Source organism: Schistocerca gregaria, chromosome 2 (genome assembly GCF_023897955.1).
Source record: "Schistocerca gregaria isolate iqSchGreg1 chromosome 2, iqSchGreg1.2, whole genome shotgun sequence".
Taxonomy (NCBI): Eukaryota; Metazoa; Arthropoda; class Insecta; order Orthoptera; family Acrididae; genus Schistocerca; species Schistocerca gregaria.
The window spans coordinates 427,924,185-427,946,789 of record NC_064921.1 but is presented as its reverse complement, the minus strand read 5'-3'; the positions used below and the strand labels follow the sequence as shown (position 1 = coordinate 427,946,789).

At 37.5% G+C, this 22,605-nt stretch overlaps 1 protein-coding gene across 2 annotated transcripts in view; it reads right to left on the bottom strand.

The window, feature by feature from the left end:
- Positions 1-22,605, bottom strand: part of LOC126324245 (male-specific lethal 3 homolog) — a 116,563-nt gene that overhangs the window by 20,287 nt on the left and 73,671 nt on the right. The window contains exon 8 of one of the 2 annotated variants that reach the window (XM_049994944.1): positions 20,716-20,935. The exons of the other annotated variant lie outside the window; for it this stretch is intronic. Coding sequence (XP_049850901.1) covers positions 20,716-20,935 — 220 coding nt within the window. The remainder of the gene's footprint in view (positions 1-20,715; positions 20,936-22,605) is intronic. 2 annotated transcript variants of the gene reach the window in all.

The window sequence follows — 22,605 nt, the reverse complement described above, 5'->3', positions numbered from 1 at the left end:
GCGTTGTACAACAGTTGCACATAATAATATGTCGTTATCATTTATGTCAATCTGTTTTAGAATTTTTGAATATGTTTATGCTCACGTAAGTCATTCTTGGAGCCAAACTCAGCTTGCTCTGTTTATCCCTGTGATCCGGAGACCATAGATACTTGTCCTCAGGTTGATGCCACGTTTCAAGATTTCATAAACGCATTTCATCCAATTCGACAATGTCTGGGAGGAAACTAAGAACTTACTGGGCATTGGACCATATTTCTGACTGGATTCAAGACATCCCTGCAGACAGAATTCAACACACCACTCTTAACAGAACAAAACTGATGAATGTTAAGGTAATTTTGGAAGTACCTGAAGGAAGTATGACAGGCTTACTATAAAATCTAGTGGACGACATTAGAAGTTCCATGAGGCTGTCTGCAGATGAATCAGTTGTCTTTAAGATGGTAGCAATGTTAGAAGATTGTAGCAAACTGCAAGACAACCTACACAGGACTGACAAATTGTAGAGGCACTGGCAATTGACTCTGAAAGCAATTATACGTAAAATATTGCACATACTGTACACAGGCCATTGCATGCCAATAATTTAATTTCATGGGAAATTCCCACGTGACTATCAAAGATTTCGATGAAATTTTGCATGAACATTTGCACATGTTCCCAATAAACATTGATAAAGTTCATAATCACTAATTCAATACTTCCATAAATATAATCATTTGTTTGACCCCGTAGTGCAGCTATGAACAGTGCATTCATGAGTTTTCCACAAATTTGAGACATCATCTCCGGCAATATTTTCTTGAAAGAAACAAAATTACTCTACCTTGTACCACATCTTGTGCTCACTTTAGTGAAATAATGAAACAAGATTCACTACAGCCGCAGGTTCGAATCCTGCCTCGGGCATGGATGTATGTGATGTCCTTAGGTTAGTTAGGTTTAAGTAGTTCTAAGGCTAGGTGACTGATGACTTCAGATGGTAAGTCCTATAATGCTCAGAGCCATTTGACAAATTTTTTGAAAAAGAGATTTCCTGGCAATTTTCATATGGATAATCTGAAGCAAATCCTGTCAAAAAACAGACACTAGAAAAAATGTGAAGTTTAGCTTTTTTATATCTCCAGAAGTAATTGTGGGATAAGCCTGAAACTTTACAAATAGTTTACCAATACGAAGTCTTACAATATAAAGTTCCATTCTCCTCCTGCTTTCCAATAGTTTACACACTGAGGGCAAAGTTGACATTTTTTGTAACTTTGTCAAAAATTGATATATTTAACCAACTTTTACAAACAAGTCCTCTGCAAACTCTTAACTATTTTTGTTAGAAAGACCACATTCTAAAACCCCTAAAAACTAAGCTGGGTTTTGCAATGCAAGCGTAAAAGCTCTAAAGGACAACACATGGTGGAGGTCCTTAAATGGGCCTACATTCCACTACTACTTAAACTAAATCTGACATCTTTTATTATGTTCTACAATTGTTTAATACTCACTATGGAAAATAAATTGAAAGTCCTGATGACTAGGGAATGAGCTTGACAGGTAAACTGCAAAAGTAGTTTTTTTTTCTTCGCACACAGCTCTTCAGCATTCAGTTGTACAAATTACTTTCATAAAAAATGAAATGGAAGAAGGAATCCAATAAAGGAACAGCTTTCTCTTTTTTGTGGCTCTAATAATTTGAGATAACCACATTTAGAAAGTGCAACATTTGTGTTGTCTTATTAAGACTTCTTCCCGAACAATGTCATCAGTGAGATGATCTGGCTGGTAATATAGATTTTTCCCCAACATTCTACAACAAATTAATGAAACCTGTGAAAAATCAAGTAGCTTAAGGCAAGCATAAGCTTAGGACCTAAGAGAGACCTCTTCTAGCTTTGGTCTCTGACATTTAAGGAAATGTTTCATCAGGCTTTGGATCCTGTGTAAACAAACCCACTTGTGGCAGCTATTTTACAGTTATTGGGCTTTTTCCCTACACCAATGGGAGTGGGTTTTCCCACTTTAAAAAGAAGCACCTGTAGTTAGATCACCATGGACTACAGAAACACATTTGTACAATTTTCCATCAGTACACTAATGTTCCACATAAACTGTAAACTACTCTGCTAATACAAAGTACACTATACTTTAAACTGGAATTAAAGTAGCATATCAACAGCATTACACAATAAAAAACCATGCAAGTAATTCCTATAACATGAAACAATTACAGAAAATGTCAGGAAGACTACTATGAACTTCACCAAAATTTACACTATGTGACAATAGTATAAAAACTTAAGGTTATCTACATGATGTGTGCTGCAGCTGTTGTGGAACAATTTGACTACTCTATCTCCACTGCCTTGGTAACACACAGCTAAACTGTGAAGTTTATAACCAATTTGATTCTGTAGTTACAGAAGAAAAACAGAATGAAATATTTGGTGAGTAATGACAGAAGATACCCCTTTTATGAAGTTCAAGTTATTGGGACTTCATCTCACTTCCTATTTATCAAGACACTTCATATTCTTTTCCTCCGAAAGTACAAAAATTTTAGAATATAATAAAAGAGGTCAGATTTGAGCACCAGCAGAATATGGACCCCATTTTCAATGCACCTCCACCTTGTTATTTTTAGGGCCTTATTCAGTGTGCCTCACACACACTCATTACAAAACCAAATGTTTTTTTAGGTAGTTCAGAACCTGATCTTTCTAATGCAAATGGTTTTGCAGAAGACACTTTTGTAAATGTGGGTCAAAAAAGTCTTTTTGGAGTTCTGAGAAAAATCTTCAACTCTGCTCTCAATTTGTAAACTACTGGAGAGCATTGGAAGAATGAAATTTTATATCCTAAGGCCTTGTATTGGTAAGTTATTACGTGCCAAGCTCCAGGCTCATCTGACAATTACTTCTGGAGAAATAAAAAGGTAAACTTCACTTTTATTGAGAAAAAAAAAATTTAGCCTACTTGGCTTCGAATCACCCATATGAAAATTCTAGGAAATATTTTTCATTATTTCACTTAAGAGAGTGCAATAAGTTGTACAAGATGGTTTAGTTTTGTCTCTTTCAAGAAAATACTGCCAGAGAATTATGTATAGAAGTTGCCAAAAACTCACAGGTGCACTGTTGATAGCTGTACTTTGAGGTCAAGCAAATGACCTTATATTCAGAAATATCAAATCAGTGATTGTGAAACTTCATCAATGTTTATTATTAGCAAGTGCAAATGTTCATACAAAATTTCAGAAATATCTGTGTTGGTGCTGTGGGAACCTCTGGACAACTTGGCATGGAATAACTTATGTAGGAGAAGAAAACCACTACTGTACCATTAAACTATGAGTAATTAACTGCTGCAAATACTAACTACCATAAAAAAACTTAGAAGTAACCATACTGAGCCACCTGAAGTGAAATAACCACATAAAATGAACAGTAGGAAAGGCAGATGCCAGACGGAGTTACAGGAAGAATATTACAGAACAAAAATTTAGTTCATCCATGTAATATCTGGCTTACAGAACACTTGTTTGACTAGTTATTGAACAATGCTTATCAAATCAAGATCATTACCAGTTTGGATTAACAGAACAGATAGACAAGGTGCAATGAACAGCAATGCATTACGTCACTGGATCACTTAGTTTACAAGGGAGCTTTATGGAGATGCTAAGCAAACTACTGACAAGAGGCAAAAAGAGTGGTGCTGTGCATCACAGAGGTTTACTACTGAAATTCCAAGAGAATACATTCCACAAAGAGTTGGATAACTTAGTATTTCCTTCCGACACATCTCACGAAATGACCATAACAAGGAAGTCCGAGAAACTTAAGAGTTAATATGGAGATTTAGTGCCAATAATTCTTCTCGAGTGCCATTCAGAAATTGAATAGGGAAGATGGGGGCATTAGAGAGTGGCAGTAGAAGTACAGTCTACCACACACTGTCAGGTGGATTCCAAAGTATGGATGTAGAATACGAACTGTGCAGCTGCACTTGCTAGCGCATGTCATCTACCTGCCCATATCCCTTGCTGTGCTCCCACTTCACCCTCACACATACATTTTATCCCTCCAGTGCACTTCCATGGTGCTCCCCCCCCCCCCCCCCCCTCCCCTCATCCCATTCCCCCACTCCACCAACAGCAGAGCCTCCCGATGCTGCAATGAACAGCCCATCGTCCCATCCCTGTCATGGTCCCACATGCTCCCAAACACCGCCACAGCATCTTCCACCATACCTATCCTGCTATCCCCCCTCCTTCGCACAACTTCTGGAACCCTCTGCCCCCAACTGAAATCACCTCTCCCTCTAACTGGGTCACGGTGCCCAGAGATAACAGTCAGCCAATCTCTGTCTCTCTCCCCCTATCTCCCTCCCTGTGTGTGTGTGTGTGTGTGTGTGTGTGTGTGTGTGTGTGTGTCACTATCTACTTTTGATGTAGATGGCCGCTCCACAATGCTTCCTTTATGTGATCTGTAGCAATGTACCCTAACTTATAACCATTATTGTGCCCATGATTTTCCTACGTTTTATTTCTTTGTCAAGACTGATAAGAGTATTTCATAATAAAATCAAGTTGTCTATGCTGCAAAGGTGTGCCAATGTTTCATTGCAACAGAAATATTTTTGTACAGAAGTGCATTTGCACTTACTCCAGAGTTAATACAGTTATTATGCAAAATCCTCATTGATATCGAGTCTGATATAGATTTAATGAGTACCTACAATACCTGAAGAAAGTTGAGGGAGAAGCCAATCTGCCACAACTAAAAGAATGTATACACTACTCCAAAAGGGAAGCAAATTTCCTAAATCCACCAAATGTAACATCACAGCATCTAAAAACGACATTACAGACTGAGCAGTGACAGGTTGATGAAGGGATAAGAAAGAAACTGAAAATAGCCTTCTACAAGAAAGAACTCTTGTATACTTAATTGTGATTTAAAAACATTTATCCTAAATACATGCACTTAAATCTACATATGCTATGGCACTGATGTGGTTATTCACACTGTAATTAGCAACTACTTTTATTACCACAAGGGTTTAGTATACAATAAAGAACAGAATGTTTTAACTTAAGCACATGCTCATGCTCACATATGCACACATGCATTACTTGTTAAAACTATTTTACATTTAGGCAAATAATATATTCAAGAGAATCTTCAGTACAAAAAACCTCACGTCTTTATGCTAGATTCAAATTTAACATAGAACAGTAACAAAACATAAATAAATGATGTTCTGTAAATGCATCTATAATCAGTTTAACTATACAACTTTCTAGACAATATCCAAAATTTGATAGCACCAACTGCAATTAGAATTCTACAATTGATTCAAAGTTCTGAAATTTTAGCATGCAGATGCTAACAGGCAGTGCAGTATTCTCTGGATCAAGAGTTGTTGATATTTATTAGCATTCCAATGGTAAACTCAGTGGGTTAGCAATGTTTATCAGTTTTAGTCCAGTGAAACTGCATTACAGACTAAGAGATACTTCTGTGTTTGCAAATCACCACAGATTAATGACCTATGCTAACTCCCAATCTGACCCACTGCACTCATCCACTGATAGTCCGATCCTCCCTCCACAAGAAAATTCCTTCATAATACATCTTAGTATGCAGCTATCAACACCTGACAAACACCCTGACTTTTATGGATAGCCCTATGGACTATATTGTCATTTGCTGTTTGTTACTAACAACATTTTGGACAGTGCAGTTTGTTTTCTTAAAACAATATTTGTTCTTTAATACCACTCGAGACACCGCTTCTGAAACAGTAACTAAGTTCAGATTGATAATCTACAACAGACATCAGTATTTTTTACACATTACAGATAGAAACAAAGGTTTCTGACTGGCACATTATTAATCTTCATAGTAAGTTTACTTTCACTTTCAAAATCTGCAAAAAGAAGCCTTGCAATCCTAATCCTTACACTGTCTGTACAAACTGAATAAAATTTGTATTCCACAGCAGTTTTAATTTTATCTGTGTCTGATGACTTGTGATGGGAACCGGATGGTGTCTGAGCAAAAACTAAAGAGCGACACTTGTTATTTTACACACAATAATTTTGCAGTTTTGAGAGTTTTAACAGGTTCATATGCGGAGCAGGTATTAAAATCCATGGAGAAGAAATAAAAACTTTGAAGTTCGCCAATGACATTGTAATTCTGTCAGAGACACCAAAGGACTTTGAAGAGCAGTCGAACGGAATGGACAGTGTCTTGAAAGGAGGGTATAAGATGAACATCAACAAAAGCAAAACAAGGATAATGGAATGTAGTCGAATTAAGTCGGGTGATGCTGAGGGAATTAGATTAGGTAATGACACACTTAACGTAGTAAAGGAGTTTTGCTATTTGGGGAGCAAAATAACTGATGATGGTCGAAATAGAGAGGATATAAAAATGTAGACTGGCAACGGCAAGGAAAGCGTTTCTGAAGAAGAGAAATTTGTTAACTCCGAGTATAGAGTTAAGTGTCAGGAAGTCTCTTCTGAAAGTATTTGTATGGAGTGTAGCCTTGTATGGAAGTGAAACTTGGATGATAAATAGTTTAGACAAGAAGAGAATAGAAGCTTTCGAAATGTGGTCCTACAGAAGGATGCTGAAGATTAAATGCATAGATCACATAACTAATGAGGAGGTATTGAATAGACTTGGGGAGAAGAGGAGTTTGTGGCACAACTTGACTAGAAGAAGGGGTTGGTTGGTAGGACATGTTCTGAGGCATCAAGGGATCACCAATTTAGTACTGGAGGGCAGCGAGGAGGGTAAAAATTGTAGAGGGAGACCAAGAGATGAATACACTAAGCAGATTCAGAAGGATGTAGGCTGCAGTAGCATGGAGAGCTGCATCAAGACCACAACAACAAGAACAACAACAACAACAACAACAACAACAACAACAACAACAACAAGCCTGGTACCTGTCGTCAGTATTGGAATCAATGGACACACACTAAGCATAACAACATTGTTTTGAAGAAAAATTATATATTTAAGAACTAAGCAAGAAATTTTACTGACAGTGGAATTTCTGGCAGACCAATTGTATACCGAATTGGGACCCAAAACAGGAACGTCATCTTTCCCAGATAACACTTTAACCATGTAGAACTGATCATGCATTTGGCTGTATCAGTTACACATTTATTTTATGCTATGACTGGTTACAACCAAGGTCTATCATCTTCAGATCTATGTAAACAATAAATTTTAAATGTCAATTCAGTTGCGGCATCTCTCGCAATGAATGTCGGCAAAAGTGAATACCCATTACCAGCTGAGCTATACAGACTTAAGTCCCAAGCTGCCTTCACAACATTTCTTACTAGTAGGTGTTGGTGGTGGTGGTGGTTAGTGTTTAACGTCCCGTCGACAACGAGGTCATTTGAGACAGCGCGCAAGCTTGGGTTAGGGAATGATTGGGAAGGAAATCGGCCGTGCCCTTTCAAAGGAACCATCTCGGCATTTGCCTGAAACGATTTCGGGAAACCCTAGCAGGTGTTGCCAAGCCATTTTGTTGCAATGTCCTTTCATCACCGAGCATTAGTCAAGAAAGGCATACGAAAGGTTCTGTTACGTTTGAAAAGTAGGAGGCAATGTGCAAACAGAAGTGGAGCAGTTAGGGTATGCCATGACTCGCACTTTGATAGCTCAGTAGACCAGAACACTAAGCACAAGCTGCATCACTAGAACATCAAAAACTCTTACTATGTTGTGCTTGATGGCAAACAAGTCATTTTTTAGAGTAATCCCCCACCTGGAAATGCAATGTTTCCACCTTGTGAGGCATCTACATGATGTAGCACAACATTTGCGCTTTTTCAGATTAGGCAGTATCCTAAATAGGCAACCCACCAGCCATCAGTGTGAAGTGGACATGCTGATTTTACCTGTGAAATGCTTAGTATGTTGAGCAAGACAGTAAGTTTTATTTTATTATTTGGATTTTTATTTTAGAATCTAGATAATTGTGAGGGAAGACAGTAAACAAATCACCAGCAAACTTCACAGATATTTCTGAATCACACTGAAATGAATCGACTTTGCTACCCTGTAGGTGCAACATGTGTCAATAAAATGCTTGTACCTTTCCACAGAGTGTGTGGGTTTAGAATGTGTATGACAAACTGGCAAAAGAAGCCTTGAAAATTCAGTGCCTGGCTGATGAATGTACAGATATGCATACATTTATCCCACAAAACGCAGCAATGGTCACATCCTAACAAACCATAAGAAAAGTCAGTGTTACTACATATCCTGTTTTACAGTTGACAAAACATAGTGAATACACACAGAAAAACACACAGTGAAACTGGTACTCGTCATTAAAAGTAGTCAATGAACCTAAGACACCATCTCTCGTAGGCCAGTATGCTGAAAAGAGAGATTCCACAGCAATTTCTACCCAATAAGAATCAAGTTGTGAAGACACCTCATCATGATTTTACTGCAGACATGACACTGGTTTTCTTTGCACCCAAGAAGTCTATAGCTGCAATACTAGTCTCCCCTGTGTGCCACTCTGTAAACAACGAGCATGACACACGTAAACCAGAGATCATCATGTTATATAATGCAACAAAAGATGGTATGGTGTGTCTCAACCAAATGCATGCAACTTATGAATAAGTCAGTGGACGTTGTTTGTGCTGTGAATTATTTTGTGTGGCATCAAGCTTACCCAGTTGCGAAAGTATTGGTGAGATTTATCTTCATGGAGACTCTAGCGAGAGTCTGTAATAGGAGCTGAGTGACAGCATCAGAAGAACACATGCCAAACATGGAAAGAACTGTTTGAAGAACTAAATACATGTGCCTTTGGTCCTCTTTGTCTGAAGAGAAAAATGAGATATCCATATGAACAGTTCCAGTTAGTTGTGAGTGCTCTAGCAAGGTCTGCTCGAGATGCAAGCACGCTGAATGTGGTTAAAATTTGATTCAGGACTTCTTAAGAACACCATTTTTTTCTAATACATCTTTTAAAATTAAAATACAGCAAAGTTTCCCCCTCCATAGAATTATGGGGAAAAGTAGTTGCTCTACACTGAAACAATGAGTAGTGAACTCAAAGTTTATTTCATATACAATTTCTTATAACTGAAACATATTTTTATATGTAATTGAGTTGAAAATCTACATTATCTTGATCATGATGATCTGTGAATGAATAGAGATGAAACACTGGATTTTGTGAGCGAATGTGCCTCTGAAGTTACAAACATCTGAAGTGCCACTACTTTATCAAAAACATAACATGGAAGCACCAATAATTAGCAAAGTGACTAATAAAGAGTTAACATGTAAAAAAAATATTGTAAAAGGAAATGTAATATGGAAACGATAAGGATACACCAAACACTGAGTATGCTAACATGTACATGAATGTAAACCACCTGAATATGGGCACAAGCCTGAAACTTGTGTTAAGCAGCACCTTCTGTTGTCACTGGTAGCAGTTATTATTCTACACCTCAAAGGAACACTAACAGAGTTAAACTGCAGCTATTACTAATAAAATACAGATAAGTAACTACCTACTGTTATTTTAATAATCCATAAACTAAAAATCTAAAGCAAATTTGTTGTTTTACTTGTCCTAATGTTTTAAATCATGCACTTTTCAACAATCAAATTTCCATGAAGTGTACTTCCAAGAAAAGTATTGAGCAACAGGAAACCCTGAAATATATATTCACCAAAACAATGATTTTATACATAGAAAACAGAAATGTAGTTTGGGACACCCCACCATAACAACTGTGTTCCTGCTAACTTGCACCGTACTGAAGTGCTGACCTAAAATGTTTCCTTCAATTTGTTAAATGACAAAGTGTCAAATTCCATGTTTTAATTGCTGTCTCTTGGATGCAATTTAGAGTCCACATTTCTACTATTGTTATAAAGCAGCTGATAAAGTCAGTAAAACTGACTATTTCAAACAAATCTAAACATTCTTATGCAAGAATTCATATGAGCATAAGGATCTTGAAATAGCAATGAGCTCATATGCTTTCAAACAGGTATCAGTAAGCACAGAATTCTAAATTTTTATCATAACTCATTATTTGTATATAATCTTTGATATTTAATGACTGCATGGCCATACTTGAATGCAGCAGCCCTCTTCTGAACCATCAAAAACAAAGAGCAAGTATCTTGTGAGGGTAAAACTGAAGTCTTCGATTGGTTTTCTATATTAAAAATGTGCCTTTGCTACAAATGTTAATAGAGTTACAATTTTCACACATAAAAGTAAAAAACCAATTACCTAGTAACTTACTTTGTATTGAATTGTCTCCAGATGAACCATTACTAGTTTCGAACTGTTTTATTTTCTGAACATAAATAATGTATCGACAAAACATTTTTCTCCTCTCTCTCTCTCTCTCTCTCTCTCTCTCTCTCTCTCTCTCTCTCTCTCTCTCTCTAAACCCATCTGTCTTCTGACTGATTTGATGTGGCCCATCACAAATTCCACTCCTGTGTCAACCTCTTCACCTCTAACTAGCACTTGCAACCTACGTCCTAAATTATCTGCTGGATGTCTTCTAGTTTCTGTCTTCCACTCCAATTTTTTCCATTGATAGCTCTCTCTAGTACCATGGAAGTCATTCCGTGATGTCTTAACACAGGTGTCTCCAAACTACAGCCCGCAGGCCAAAACCGGCCCGTAATGGTCGGCAAACCGGCCCGCGTTAGCTGGCCGGACATCATTGGTATCCGGCCCACCAAATATTTGAGGTGGTACCTATATATTGCCAACAATTGAGTTTCGAGGCTTATCGCGACCAATACACCGCGACATTGTCGGAGCTCTATCTTTACAAAGCGGAAGGTCATGGTTAAACTTGTGGCTATCCACAATAAACAGACAGACCATTCTTGGTGTGATAGTGAAAAAAAAGAATGGTTAACAGACTAGTTTGGCGAAAACATTTTAAGTAAAAAAATTCTTTGCATTTTATTCTACTCACGAATCTGGTGCAAGTCTTTCAAATAGACGCCACTTCGGCGACTAGCATTAGTAATCAATCACTATGGAATACGCTTCTTTAGCGAGGTTTCACTTTCTTTTGATTAAGTTGTAAAATACACGTAGCACGTAAATCATATAAAATATTTTTATTTAAAGACAACTTAAAAAAATACAATACCTGGTGTAAATAATGATATAGGATACTTTAGTTTTAACTGATGTATAAAAATAACTGTAATTAATTTATATCTTGAAAAGAGTATTCACATAAAGAAATTTAACATCTTAGCGATAATTAGTGACTTTTATGTAGATGTAACTTTCCTTTCATAATTACCTCCAGTTGTGGATCAAGTTTACTGGTAGAGATAATCATCAGCGACTTTAAATGCTCGTCACTTAATTTTGATCTGTAAATATTTTTCATATGTTTCATTTTGGAGAAAGTTTTTTCACGCAAATAAGCAGTGCCAAAAGCAGAAAAAAGTCACGGGCAAATTTATGTAAATTTGGAAACTGTGTCGATGGAAGACAATTACAAAATTTCGGTAATGTTGACTTCGAATGTTTTTCTTGAAAAAAGTTGCTACATTGAAAAATCAATAATTTCAAACTGAAGTCCTGCAAGTAACACTTCTATATCGACATCAAAGGGATTTTGAAATATCTTGATATCATTTGAATTTGCATCGATGTCTGAAAAACATGATTCAAAATTAATTTTTAAAGCACCCAAAGCTTAAATTGCGAAACTTACAGGAAACGGAATCTCAGTTTGCTGACAATGTTTGGCATGTATTTAAAAATGTGTGAAGCATACTTTGTTCAACTGAAACTGAAAAAACAATCTTAACGAAAGGACTTTACTTGCGTGTATAAATCAGGCAGAAGCTGGTTTTCACCTTGCAATTTTAAATTAAGGTCATTCATACGTTTAGTTAAGTCTGTATAAAATGCTAGCTTCCACAACCACTCACCGTTCCGTAACTCAGGCAGAGGGCTATTCCTTTCATTCAAAAAAATTTCAATTACTGTGTGGATTTCAAAAAACATGTCAGAACTTTACCGCAGCTAAGCCAGTGCACTGCAGTATGATATGGCAAGTTGCTTTCCTCAATATTTTCAAGAAAGTCGCGGAACTGGCGATGACTGAGTGCATGGGATCTAATAATTGACAACTGAAATAACTGGCTTTAAAACTTCTGACATACCTAAATGTTTTCCACACAAAGACTGTTGGTGAATAATACAATGCCCTTCTAAAGGTTTTGAGCTACCGTCATTTTCTAAGGCCTTAGAAAGGAGAGCAACAACACCTTTATTTTTCCCCACAAGTTTTTGCCACCATCAGTTGTAATACATTTTAATTTCTTCCACTGAAGATTGTTTTTCTGAACTGCCCTTTCAACTCTTTTAAAAATATCTTCGCCAGTGGTCGTCCCGTGAATACTGTGAACATCAAGGAGCTCTTCATACACTTCATAATTTTTGTCAATCCCTCGAATAAAAAGTAGTACTTGAGCAGTATCTGATACATCTGTTGACTCATCCACGGCCAAAGATAACCAGTCTAAGTCTTTATTTCTGTCACGCAGTTCTGCTGATATATTTTGTGCAATGTCATCTATTCTACGAGCCTTAGTATTTGCCAAAAAACTTATGTTTTTAAATAAATTAACTTTTTCTGGACACATTTCTTCTGCTGTTGGAATAACGCAGTTCTTAATTAATTCACTGTTGGTAATTACTAAATGAGCCACACGAAAACTAGCACGAGTTGCTGCATGTTGTTCAGCATTTACTTTCTTAAACAGCAACTGCTGGCTTTTTAGCTGGCACTTCAGAGACTCATACATTTCTAATCATTCACATCCTGTAAACTGAGTAATTATGAGTGTGCTTAGTCTCATAATGACATTTTATATTGTATTCTTTGGAGACTAATATTGCTTCATTGCAAATAATACACATTTGTTTGTTGCTTGACTCCACCACGGAATTTGGCATCCCCATTGCTCTTTAAAAATTCTACATTCACTGCCAACCTTTTGTTTCTTTTCCATATTTGTACAGAACTTCACAAAAGATTGTAACCTGAAAATAAAATTGTGCTATTTAATACTAATAAAACTAGGGAGTAGTCTGCCTAAACAAACTCCAATGAATTTATTTTTAAGGTACTTTAATTACTAAATCAAATACTCACAATTTCACTGTAGTTCCACTAAAAAATACAGTGAAAAAATACTCAAGTTGTGCTATACGTATTTCGATTGTCAGATTTTCCTTGTCTCGTCAAATTCAAACCTTGAATTGTCCCACACTTCGTCGTCTCACCTACTAGTACAGTGCATAAAACACTAAAAGAACTCAGGAGACACTCGCAACAGACAATCACGCAACAGAACTATCAAATATATGCTCTGACTGCTACTTGCTACAAGACTACAAGACAACTTATTGTTGTGCCACTTGAAATAACAATACGTTGACTTACTCTACCTCTGTTACGTCTTGCAGTAATAGTGTTGCTAACAATGAATGAGATTTTGTAAACTTTCCAGGACGCTTTCATGAAGAATGTGCAGTGACATACTTTTTTGTCGGTGAAATTTGCCAGAATTTCTGTCAGGTACGTCCACCAATCAAAATTATGTAATTAAATGAAAATCTTAGTTCGTTTCAGTGCTAGCTATTCCCACAACCTTAAATTTTTGCGATTTCATCTTTCCTTTAGCCTTACATTACGGTGATCATGGAGTGCTAGGGTGCTTTAATCTCACTAGGTAGATCTTGGCCCTTACAGCTTCGTGGAGGAGTCAATGTGGCCCGTGGACTAAAAAGTTTGGAGATCCCTGTCTTAACAGATGTCCTATCATCCTATCCCTTCTTCTTGTCAGTGTTTTCCACATAATCCTTTCCTCTCTGTTTCTGCACACAACCTTGTCATTCCTTACCTTACCAGTCCACCTAATTTTCAACATTAGTATGTCCCACATTTCAAATGCTTCAGTTCTCTTATATTCCAGTTTTCCCCACAGTCATGTTTCACTGTCATACAATGCTGTACTCGAGACATATATTCTCAAACATCTTCCTCAAATGAAGGCCTGTGTCTGATACTAGCAGAATTCCCTTCACCAGAAATGCCCTTTTTGCCAGTGCTAGACTGTTTTTGATGTTGTCCTTGCTCTGTCCATCATTGGTTATCTTGCTGGCCAGATAGCAGAATTCCCTTATTTCATCTACCTCGTGACTGTCAATCCTGATGTTAACTCTCTCGCTGTTCTCATTTGTGCTACTTCTCATTACTTCCGTGTTTCTTCAATTGTTCTCAATCCATATTCTGTACTCATTAGACTGTTCATTCCATTCAGCATATCTTAATTCCTCTTCACTTTCACTCAGGACAGAATGGCATCAGCGAATCTTGTCATTAACATACCATCACCTTGAATTTTAATTCCACTCCTGAACCTTCTATTTCTATTCCTGTTTCTTCAATGTACAGACTGAACAGTAGGGGCAAACGACTGCATCCCTGTCTTACACCCTTTTTAATCCAAGCACTTTGTTCTTGTTGTCCAGTCTTATTACTCTCTCTTGACTGTTCTACATATTGTATATGACCTGTATCTCACTATAGTTTACCCCTATTTTTCTCAGAATTTCGAACATCCTGCACCATTTTACATTGTCTAGGGCTTTTTCCAGGTCGACAAATCCTATCAAAGTGCCTTGATTTTTCATTAGCTTTGCTTCTATTATCAACTGCAATGTCATAATTGTGTCTCTGGTGCCTTTGCCTTTCCTGAAGCCAAACTGACTGTCATGTAACACATCCTCTATTTTCTTTTCCATTCTTCTGTATATTATTTTTGTCATGAACTTGGTTGCATGAGCTGTTAAGCTGATTGTGCAATAATTCTTGCACTTGTCAGCTCTTGCAGTCTTCAGAACTGTGGTGTTATTTTTTCGAAAATCTGATGGTATGTCACCAGACACACACTCTACGTACCAATGTTAACCATCAGTTTGTTGCCACTTCCCCGAATGATGTTACAAATCCTGATGCAATATTATCTATTCGTTCTGCCTTATTTGATTTAAGCCCTCCAAAGATCTCTTAAATTCTAATACTGGATCCTCATCTTTTTTTTAAATTGACTTGTTTCTTCTATCACATCAGGCTTTCAATGTATTCTTTCCACCCATCCACTCTCTCCTCTGCATTTAACGGTGGAATTCCTGTTGCTCTCTTAATGTTACTGCCATTGCTTTTAATTTCAATGAAGGTTGTTTTGACTTTCCTGTATGCCGAGTTAGTCCTTCCGAAAATAATTTCTTTTTCGATTTCTTCCCATTTCTCAAGCAGCCATTTTGTCTTAACTTCCCTGTACTTCCTATTTATTTCATTCCTCAGCGATTATTATTTCTGTATTCCCAAGTTTCACATGGTCAGCTGAAGTATTTCTTCTGTTATCCATGTTTTCCTTGCAGTTACCTTCTTTGTATCTATGTTTTTCTTTTGAACCCCTGTGATTGCTCTTTGTAGAGATGTACATTCCTCTTCAACTGTACTGGCTACTGAACTATACTTTATTGCTGTATCTATAGCCGTAGGAGAACTTCAAGCATATCTCATCATTCCTTAGTACTTCTGCACCCCACTTCTTTGCATATTGATTCTTCCTGACTAAAGTCTTAAACGTCTGCCTACTCTTCATCACTACTACAGTAAGATCTAAGTCTATCTGCTCCTTACAATCCAGTATCTGATTTCGGAATCTCTGTCTGACTGTGACGTAATCTAACTGAAATCTTCCCGTATCATGCAGCCTTTTCCAAGTATACCTCTTCCTCTTTTGATTCTTGAACAGAGTATTCACTATTATTAGGTGAAATTTATTACAGAACTCAATTAGTCTTTCTCCTCTCTCATTCCTTGTCCCAAGCCCATATTCTACTGTAACATTTTCTTCTACTCCTTCCCCTTCAACTGCATCCAGTCCCTCATGACTATTAGATTTCCAACTTCCTTTGCATACTGCATTACCCTTTCAGTACCCTCATACTTTCTCTACCTTCTAATCTTCAGCTTGCGATGTCTGTCGGCATATATACCTGCACTATCATTGCCGGTGTTGGTTTGCTGTTGATTGTGATAAGAAGAACCCTATCAATGAACTGTTAACACACACACACACACACACACACACACACACACACACACACACACACACACACACACACACACACACACACACACAGCCCTAGCTTCCTATTCATAACTCCTGTTATACCAGTTTCTGCTGCTGTTGATATTACACTATATTCATCTGACCAGAAACCCATGTCTTTCCATTTCACTTCACTGGCACTACTATATATAGCTTGAGCCTTTCATTCCCCTTTTCGAATTTTCTAGCATACCTACCACGTTCAGGCTTCTGACATTCTACATCCTGATTCTTAGTACATTATGTTTTTGTTGGTTATTGTATCTTTTTCTCATGGTCATCTCCCCCTTGACAGTATCCTCCCAGAGATTAAAATGGGGGACTATTCCAGAATCTTTTTACTAATGGGAAGATGATCATGACACTTTCACTTACAGGCAACATGCCTTGTAGATACACATGTTATCTGTCTTTAATGCAGTGGTTTCCACTGCCTTCTGCACACTCATGCCACTAATCATTGCTGATTCTTCCACCTTTAGGGGCAGTTTCCCACCCCAAGTCCGCTACTCGTGTTCATGTTCTCGCTTCCCGGGCACAGGGACCCGGGTTCAATTTCCAGTGGGGGTCAGGGATTTTCCCTGCCTTGAGATGATTGGGTATTATTGTGTTGTCTCCATCCATCCATCCATCCATCCATCCATCCATCCATCCCCTTTACTGTCAGAGGAAGGCAATGAATGGCGAACCACCTCCACTAGGACCTTGGCTAGCATGGAAGTGCGAGTCTCCCGCATCGTTTCACTACGCTCGTCACGGAGTATGGGACTTCATCACCATCACCATCATCCCACCCCAAGGACAAGAGAGTGCCCTGAACTTCCATCCGCTCCTCTGCCCTCTGACAAGGCTGTTGGCAGACTGAGTGAGACTTCTTATGCCTGAAGTTATCAGCCATCAATACTGATTATAGATCAAAATTTAAGCGGTGGCACATTTTGAACCCTGGACCAATAAAATTCTGATTACTAAACAAAGAGGCACCCCTAAACCATGAGGTTACTCGTTATGTAAGAAAACTTAGTAAAAAAGAGATGCACCTCTGCACGAAGTAAATGACACATTAGTGCACTTTTAAGTTTTGTTCTGATGCTACTATGTCTTTTAGGTAAGATACCTCTACAGTATATACACCATGTATGACATAATAGAATTCTGGTGTGGGAACTGATATATAACAACAAATGTGCAACCTTCAGTTTCATCTGTTGTGTTGGTTGGCATAGGTCGTAACATTATAAATTTATGTATATGAGGGGACTATTCAGAAACTATATGCCACAGTTTAAAATTGTTTTCAGTACCCTTTTTTTAATAGTTTAAGCCAGAGAAAGATAATGTAAAAACCACCTCACATCAGACATGCATTATCTTCACTGACAAGAAACAGCTGTTCCTTCTCAACACAGAATCTTAAGTTGTTGAAAGCTTAACCAGTGCTGAACGAAGCGAACAAGATACTACCATTTCAGGGAAAGAACTGTTGAAGTTTTAAAAACAAACATTCCATTTAAAAAGCTGAGAAATAATGTTCCATGTGTGGTTTGCTAAAATCCTCAAAGATTTACTTTGTGTGAGGGCTCTATATGAAAAATATTTGACAGACTGAATAACAGGCTATATGTTAGAAACAAGGGAAACTGCCCTCAGGTGTGGTGCTTAACTCTTGTGTACAGTAAGTGTTGTGTACTCAACAATAATATATTTATCTGCACAATCTTTAAGTAGTGAATAGAACTGCACATTCAATTTCTATTTGCTGCTGTAAGTAGTCACTCTTAAATTCCATGAGAGGAATGTCAGTGATAGGCACATGTCTAGAATGCCTTTTTTTGTTGACAAGAATAAGACATTTTTAAGCCAAGCATGTCAATTTATAAATGTCAAGCTGTTACACTGCCTTTCACCAACACGATCTTTTACAGTTTCCCAAGACTGGCAGAGTGATTGGAATCCAAGTCTTTTGTCCAGTCCTCCAATCACCTCTCTCACTACTCTAACCTGACCTCCTCTTTCGCACATGCTTTCTTTTACTCCTTGTAATTCCTTTCCCCTTGGGTTCCTTAGATCTCCTGCCTTCAAAAGATTTTATACACGAGTTGGAAAGTCACTCTGCACCCATGTTATTCACTTTATCTTGCACTCTCAGATCCAAACATAGCTTGACGAGTTCGTTTACCTCCATTGGTTTCCTCTTTTCATCCACTTTTGAAATGGCTGTAACATTTTGATCTTTATTCTTTTATCTACCATGGGTACCTCATGTGTTACCTCCCCCTAATCCTTTCCGTGTTTTTTATACCTATCTAACTTCTCAAAAATATGCTTGCACCTTATTTTTCCTTTTATTCATGATCCAGATTTCTGCAACATTCAACATAATTGCTATGTAATGTGACTAGTGTGTCACATTCTTATTTTTCTCAGTAACTTTGTTCCTCATTACTGCTCTCATACGACTTCTCACATACGTGAAACTTTTCAGTTTCCAACTGCTCCTCAACTGTGTCATGTTTTCTTTCCAAACATTTAATTGTTTCTGTACTTCCTTCTCATTCCTGTACCCAATCAAATCATCTCTCTCGTCACTTGTCATCCCTCAACACCACAAAAAATAACAGAGGGTGAACTTCCTTGTTACTAAATTTCTCTGCTTTCTGCCTACCCATTCTCCTACTTCCAACTCTGACGTTATTTTCACTTTGTAGTTGAATTCCTGTAGCTGCCTCACAGCACAGCACAGTCGTCCTGGCCCAAAGCCATTCTGTTTTCTCAGATGCTTCCACTGTTCTCCAGAACCTTCTCAAAAATGTTTGCAATAGTTTTTACGTCCCTTCAGCTTCCCTTCTTGAAGAGACATGCAATTATTATTCCCCCTCCTGCCACTCTGCTTTAAGTCATGCTTTGACATCTGTCATTAGAGCACTTGTCAAGTGAAATGCTGAAGTCCTGGGTTTAAGTCACAGTCTGGCACACTATTTTAACTGCCAGGAAGTTTAATATGGAAGTAACTGTGTTTACAGAATTTAGAATCTCCTTGCTCTACTTATAAGTTAATCAGTTCTCTTCAGAATTTCTTAAATATTGGGTTGATGCCTAAGTTTGTAGCATTTTCCAAAGGTTTAACAAACACATACATATAATATACTTTAGTTATCAATGATATATTCTCATTCACTATTTACAACAGTCTGCCAATGCTGGGGTAATTTTTCAATTCCGTGACTAGAAATCATGTGGTTTTGGAGCAACGAACTCGTCAAGCTATGTTTGGATCTGAGAGTGCAAGATAAAGTGAATAACATGGGTGCAGAGTGACTTTCCAACTCATGTATAAAATCTTTTGTCAGTTCAGCACAATGCGAGCAGGCAGGTGTTTGATCATTGTTCTTGGACTGCGTCTGCAAGAGTCCTCAGTCCCTGAATGTAAGTCAGCAGTGGTGGTCACATCTCAGGAGAGCAGTTCATAATACACCACTCTGTCGCCATTTCACCAGACAAGTAACATGATCATTTGTTGATGAACGCACGTCTCCGTACGGGGAGTTGTTGCTATGTTTGGGCTTGACCATTCCTTTCTTTTTATTATGTTAGCATAAAAAAATTATTTCTCGTCATCAATAATGGTATACAATAAGAATGGTCGGTGTTCACAAGCCAGCTGATGAGCAAGGAGAGATGCACGTATGACCACTTGCTGATTTTTGTTACTTTGGCTTTGAGCATGCTGTACCTTACACTATTTGTGAGCCTTCTGCATTGCTTGCAAACATTACACAATGGTGGAATCATCACAGTTCATCACATTAACCAGTTTTAAACCTCTTATGTCTGACAGCACAAGATAGTTCAAAAGTCTGAGGCAGGCAACAGCACTTTGCCTCCAACAGGACCAAATCTAGTAAAGCACGTTATTCAAAATCAGAAAAGGTTAACCTGTTTACTTCATTGCTACACATAATATGTGTAACCATACATAATTTTTTGCTGAAATGTGCAATACTTCCTTTTGGGCAATAAAAATGCATATTTAAAATACTTACACCTAATATCTCAGTTTTATTTTTTCCATCAGAAAGACTGACAATATGGTAGTAGTTAATAAAACCAATTTGGTCACACACAGATGCCACACTTTCAGACATCTCAATGTAACAGTGTAAACACTAAAAGTGAATTTTGCTTTATTTAAGTGGTTGGTGAGATAGTGAAGTTGTGAGGCTAAGGAGTGAAAGATTTGAACATAAAGTCTCAAGTACAAGTTGTTCTAAATGTTATATCCTAACATCTTCACAACAGGTGTTTTCTACTGAGTACTACTAAAACTTGAAGTAATCTGATAAATTAACCGCAAATTCAGGCATGAAAGAACAATAAATATCATGCATCAAGATTCCAATGAAATTACAACTGGAAGACAAAAACTTTCTACATCAGATTAGTATAAACTGAGGAAAGTTACCTGGGCAATTTATCATGTTCTTCCGACAATGGTTCTTTCTTTGGTACAACCAGAACAAAAAAACTGCCATTATTGGCACTACAGTCAGGGTTTCTCATAAGAGGTTTCTCTGACTCTTTGTCGTCCACCTTAGATGTGCTACCTGTGGTTATGAAATCTTTTGCCTCTATGTCTGTATGACAATGGCTCCGTGAATGTCTTTTCAAACTGTTGGCACCTACTGAAATTATGGAAAAGTACACAATTACTAGTGCTGAGAATAAATTCTGAAAATGAAAATTTAAAGATAAAGTGTGTGTGTGTGTGTGTGTGTGTGTGTGTGTGTGTGTGTGTGTGTGTGCGCTTTCATATTAGAAGTATTAGAACAAGTTGTATTATATTAAATTAACATGTGATATTCCTCAGTTAAAATATTTCTGCTGATGAATGTGGGTTTTCTGTGACGAGGACAAGGTGTGATCTCATCTTCTGACAATCATGATGTAAGATCTGACTGAAATGTGCATCACAACAGCTACTGTTTTGATCAAGTGGTTAAATGTGAGTACTGCAATTAAGATTACTTCGTTCACTGAGATTTGCAATATAAGAAACTGGAAATATAGTTATGCCTATGTGATGTTTAAACTAAAATCTGGCCATTGTCCCATACTGGCAAATTTATAATTTTCTTCATCCTCCTCCTCTTTTAACATTTTATATTGCCAAACATGTCTATTACTATGTAAAAGACTTAGCTAAGATTAGATATATTACGGCAGTAAATTACAATCCACTTTTTTGAGGACAAAGTGAAAATTTCTTGGTTTGGCAGCAAGTGGTTTTTTTCCAGGTGAGAAATGTATTAATTTTTTCAGCTTAATTCCCTTATGCATATTTACTTTGGCTAACATATTTCCACCGGCAACCAATTTCTTTAGACTATGTATATCTATATACGGGATGGTTGTGGGACCTCAGCTGTTCAATATGAAGTATGAAATCAAACACTTTCAGCCATCTAAGTTCCCATTTTTATTTTATTTTTGCTACCAGTTTCAATGTTACACTACACATCTTCAGGCCCCCTAACTGATGTGTAGGAAGAATCCTTCCTCTTGTACAATGTAATTAGATGTCAGCGTACAGTCACTGATATCTGTAGACTTTTTTTGATGAAGTGATTTCTTTAGAGGGATTCTTCCTACACATCAGTTAGAGGACCTGAAGATTGTATAATGTAATGCTGAAACTGGCAGCAGAAATAAAATAAAACTGAAAATTTAGATGGCTGAGTGTGTTTGGATTTGACATTTCTTTATATGTGCACGCAGGTGGCTGTGAAGTAGTGAGAGTTGATGAATGGGGATAACATTCCAATTATTTGTATTCAAATTCATCAATTTTACCATTTGAGAATTATTTTTGTGCCAAGTGCATATCCTTGCAAGGTTATATGTATGAAGAACAGAAAACACAAACAATGTTACTGGCACATGAAACCATTTCGCCTTTTTGTGTAAATCCACTTGTTACTAGCCTGTGCTGCTTGTGTGTGAAACTGTGGGTTCTTTCTAAGATGAAACAGCCACTGCCCCCCCCCCCCCAAAAAAAAGGGAAAAAAAACAGTTTCTGCACCTCTATTCCTTGTTCGTCAAAGCAAAGAGATGGGTTTGCATCTGACTGCAAGCTGTCATTAAAATCTCTACCCTTCACCCTTCACCCTTGTAGCTCAAATGGTTCAAATGGCTCTGAGCACTATGGGACTTAACATTGGAGGTCATCAGTCCCCTAGTACCATAGCGGTTGCACGGTTCCAGACTGAAACGCCTAGAACCGCTCTACCACAATGGCCGGCTCATCCTTGTAGCAATTGAAAAACGCTACAACCTCTTTCAAACTGTTTATATA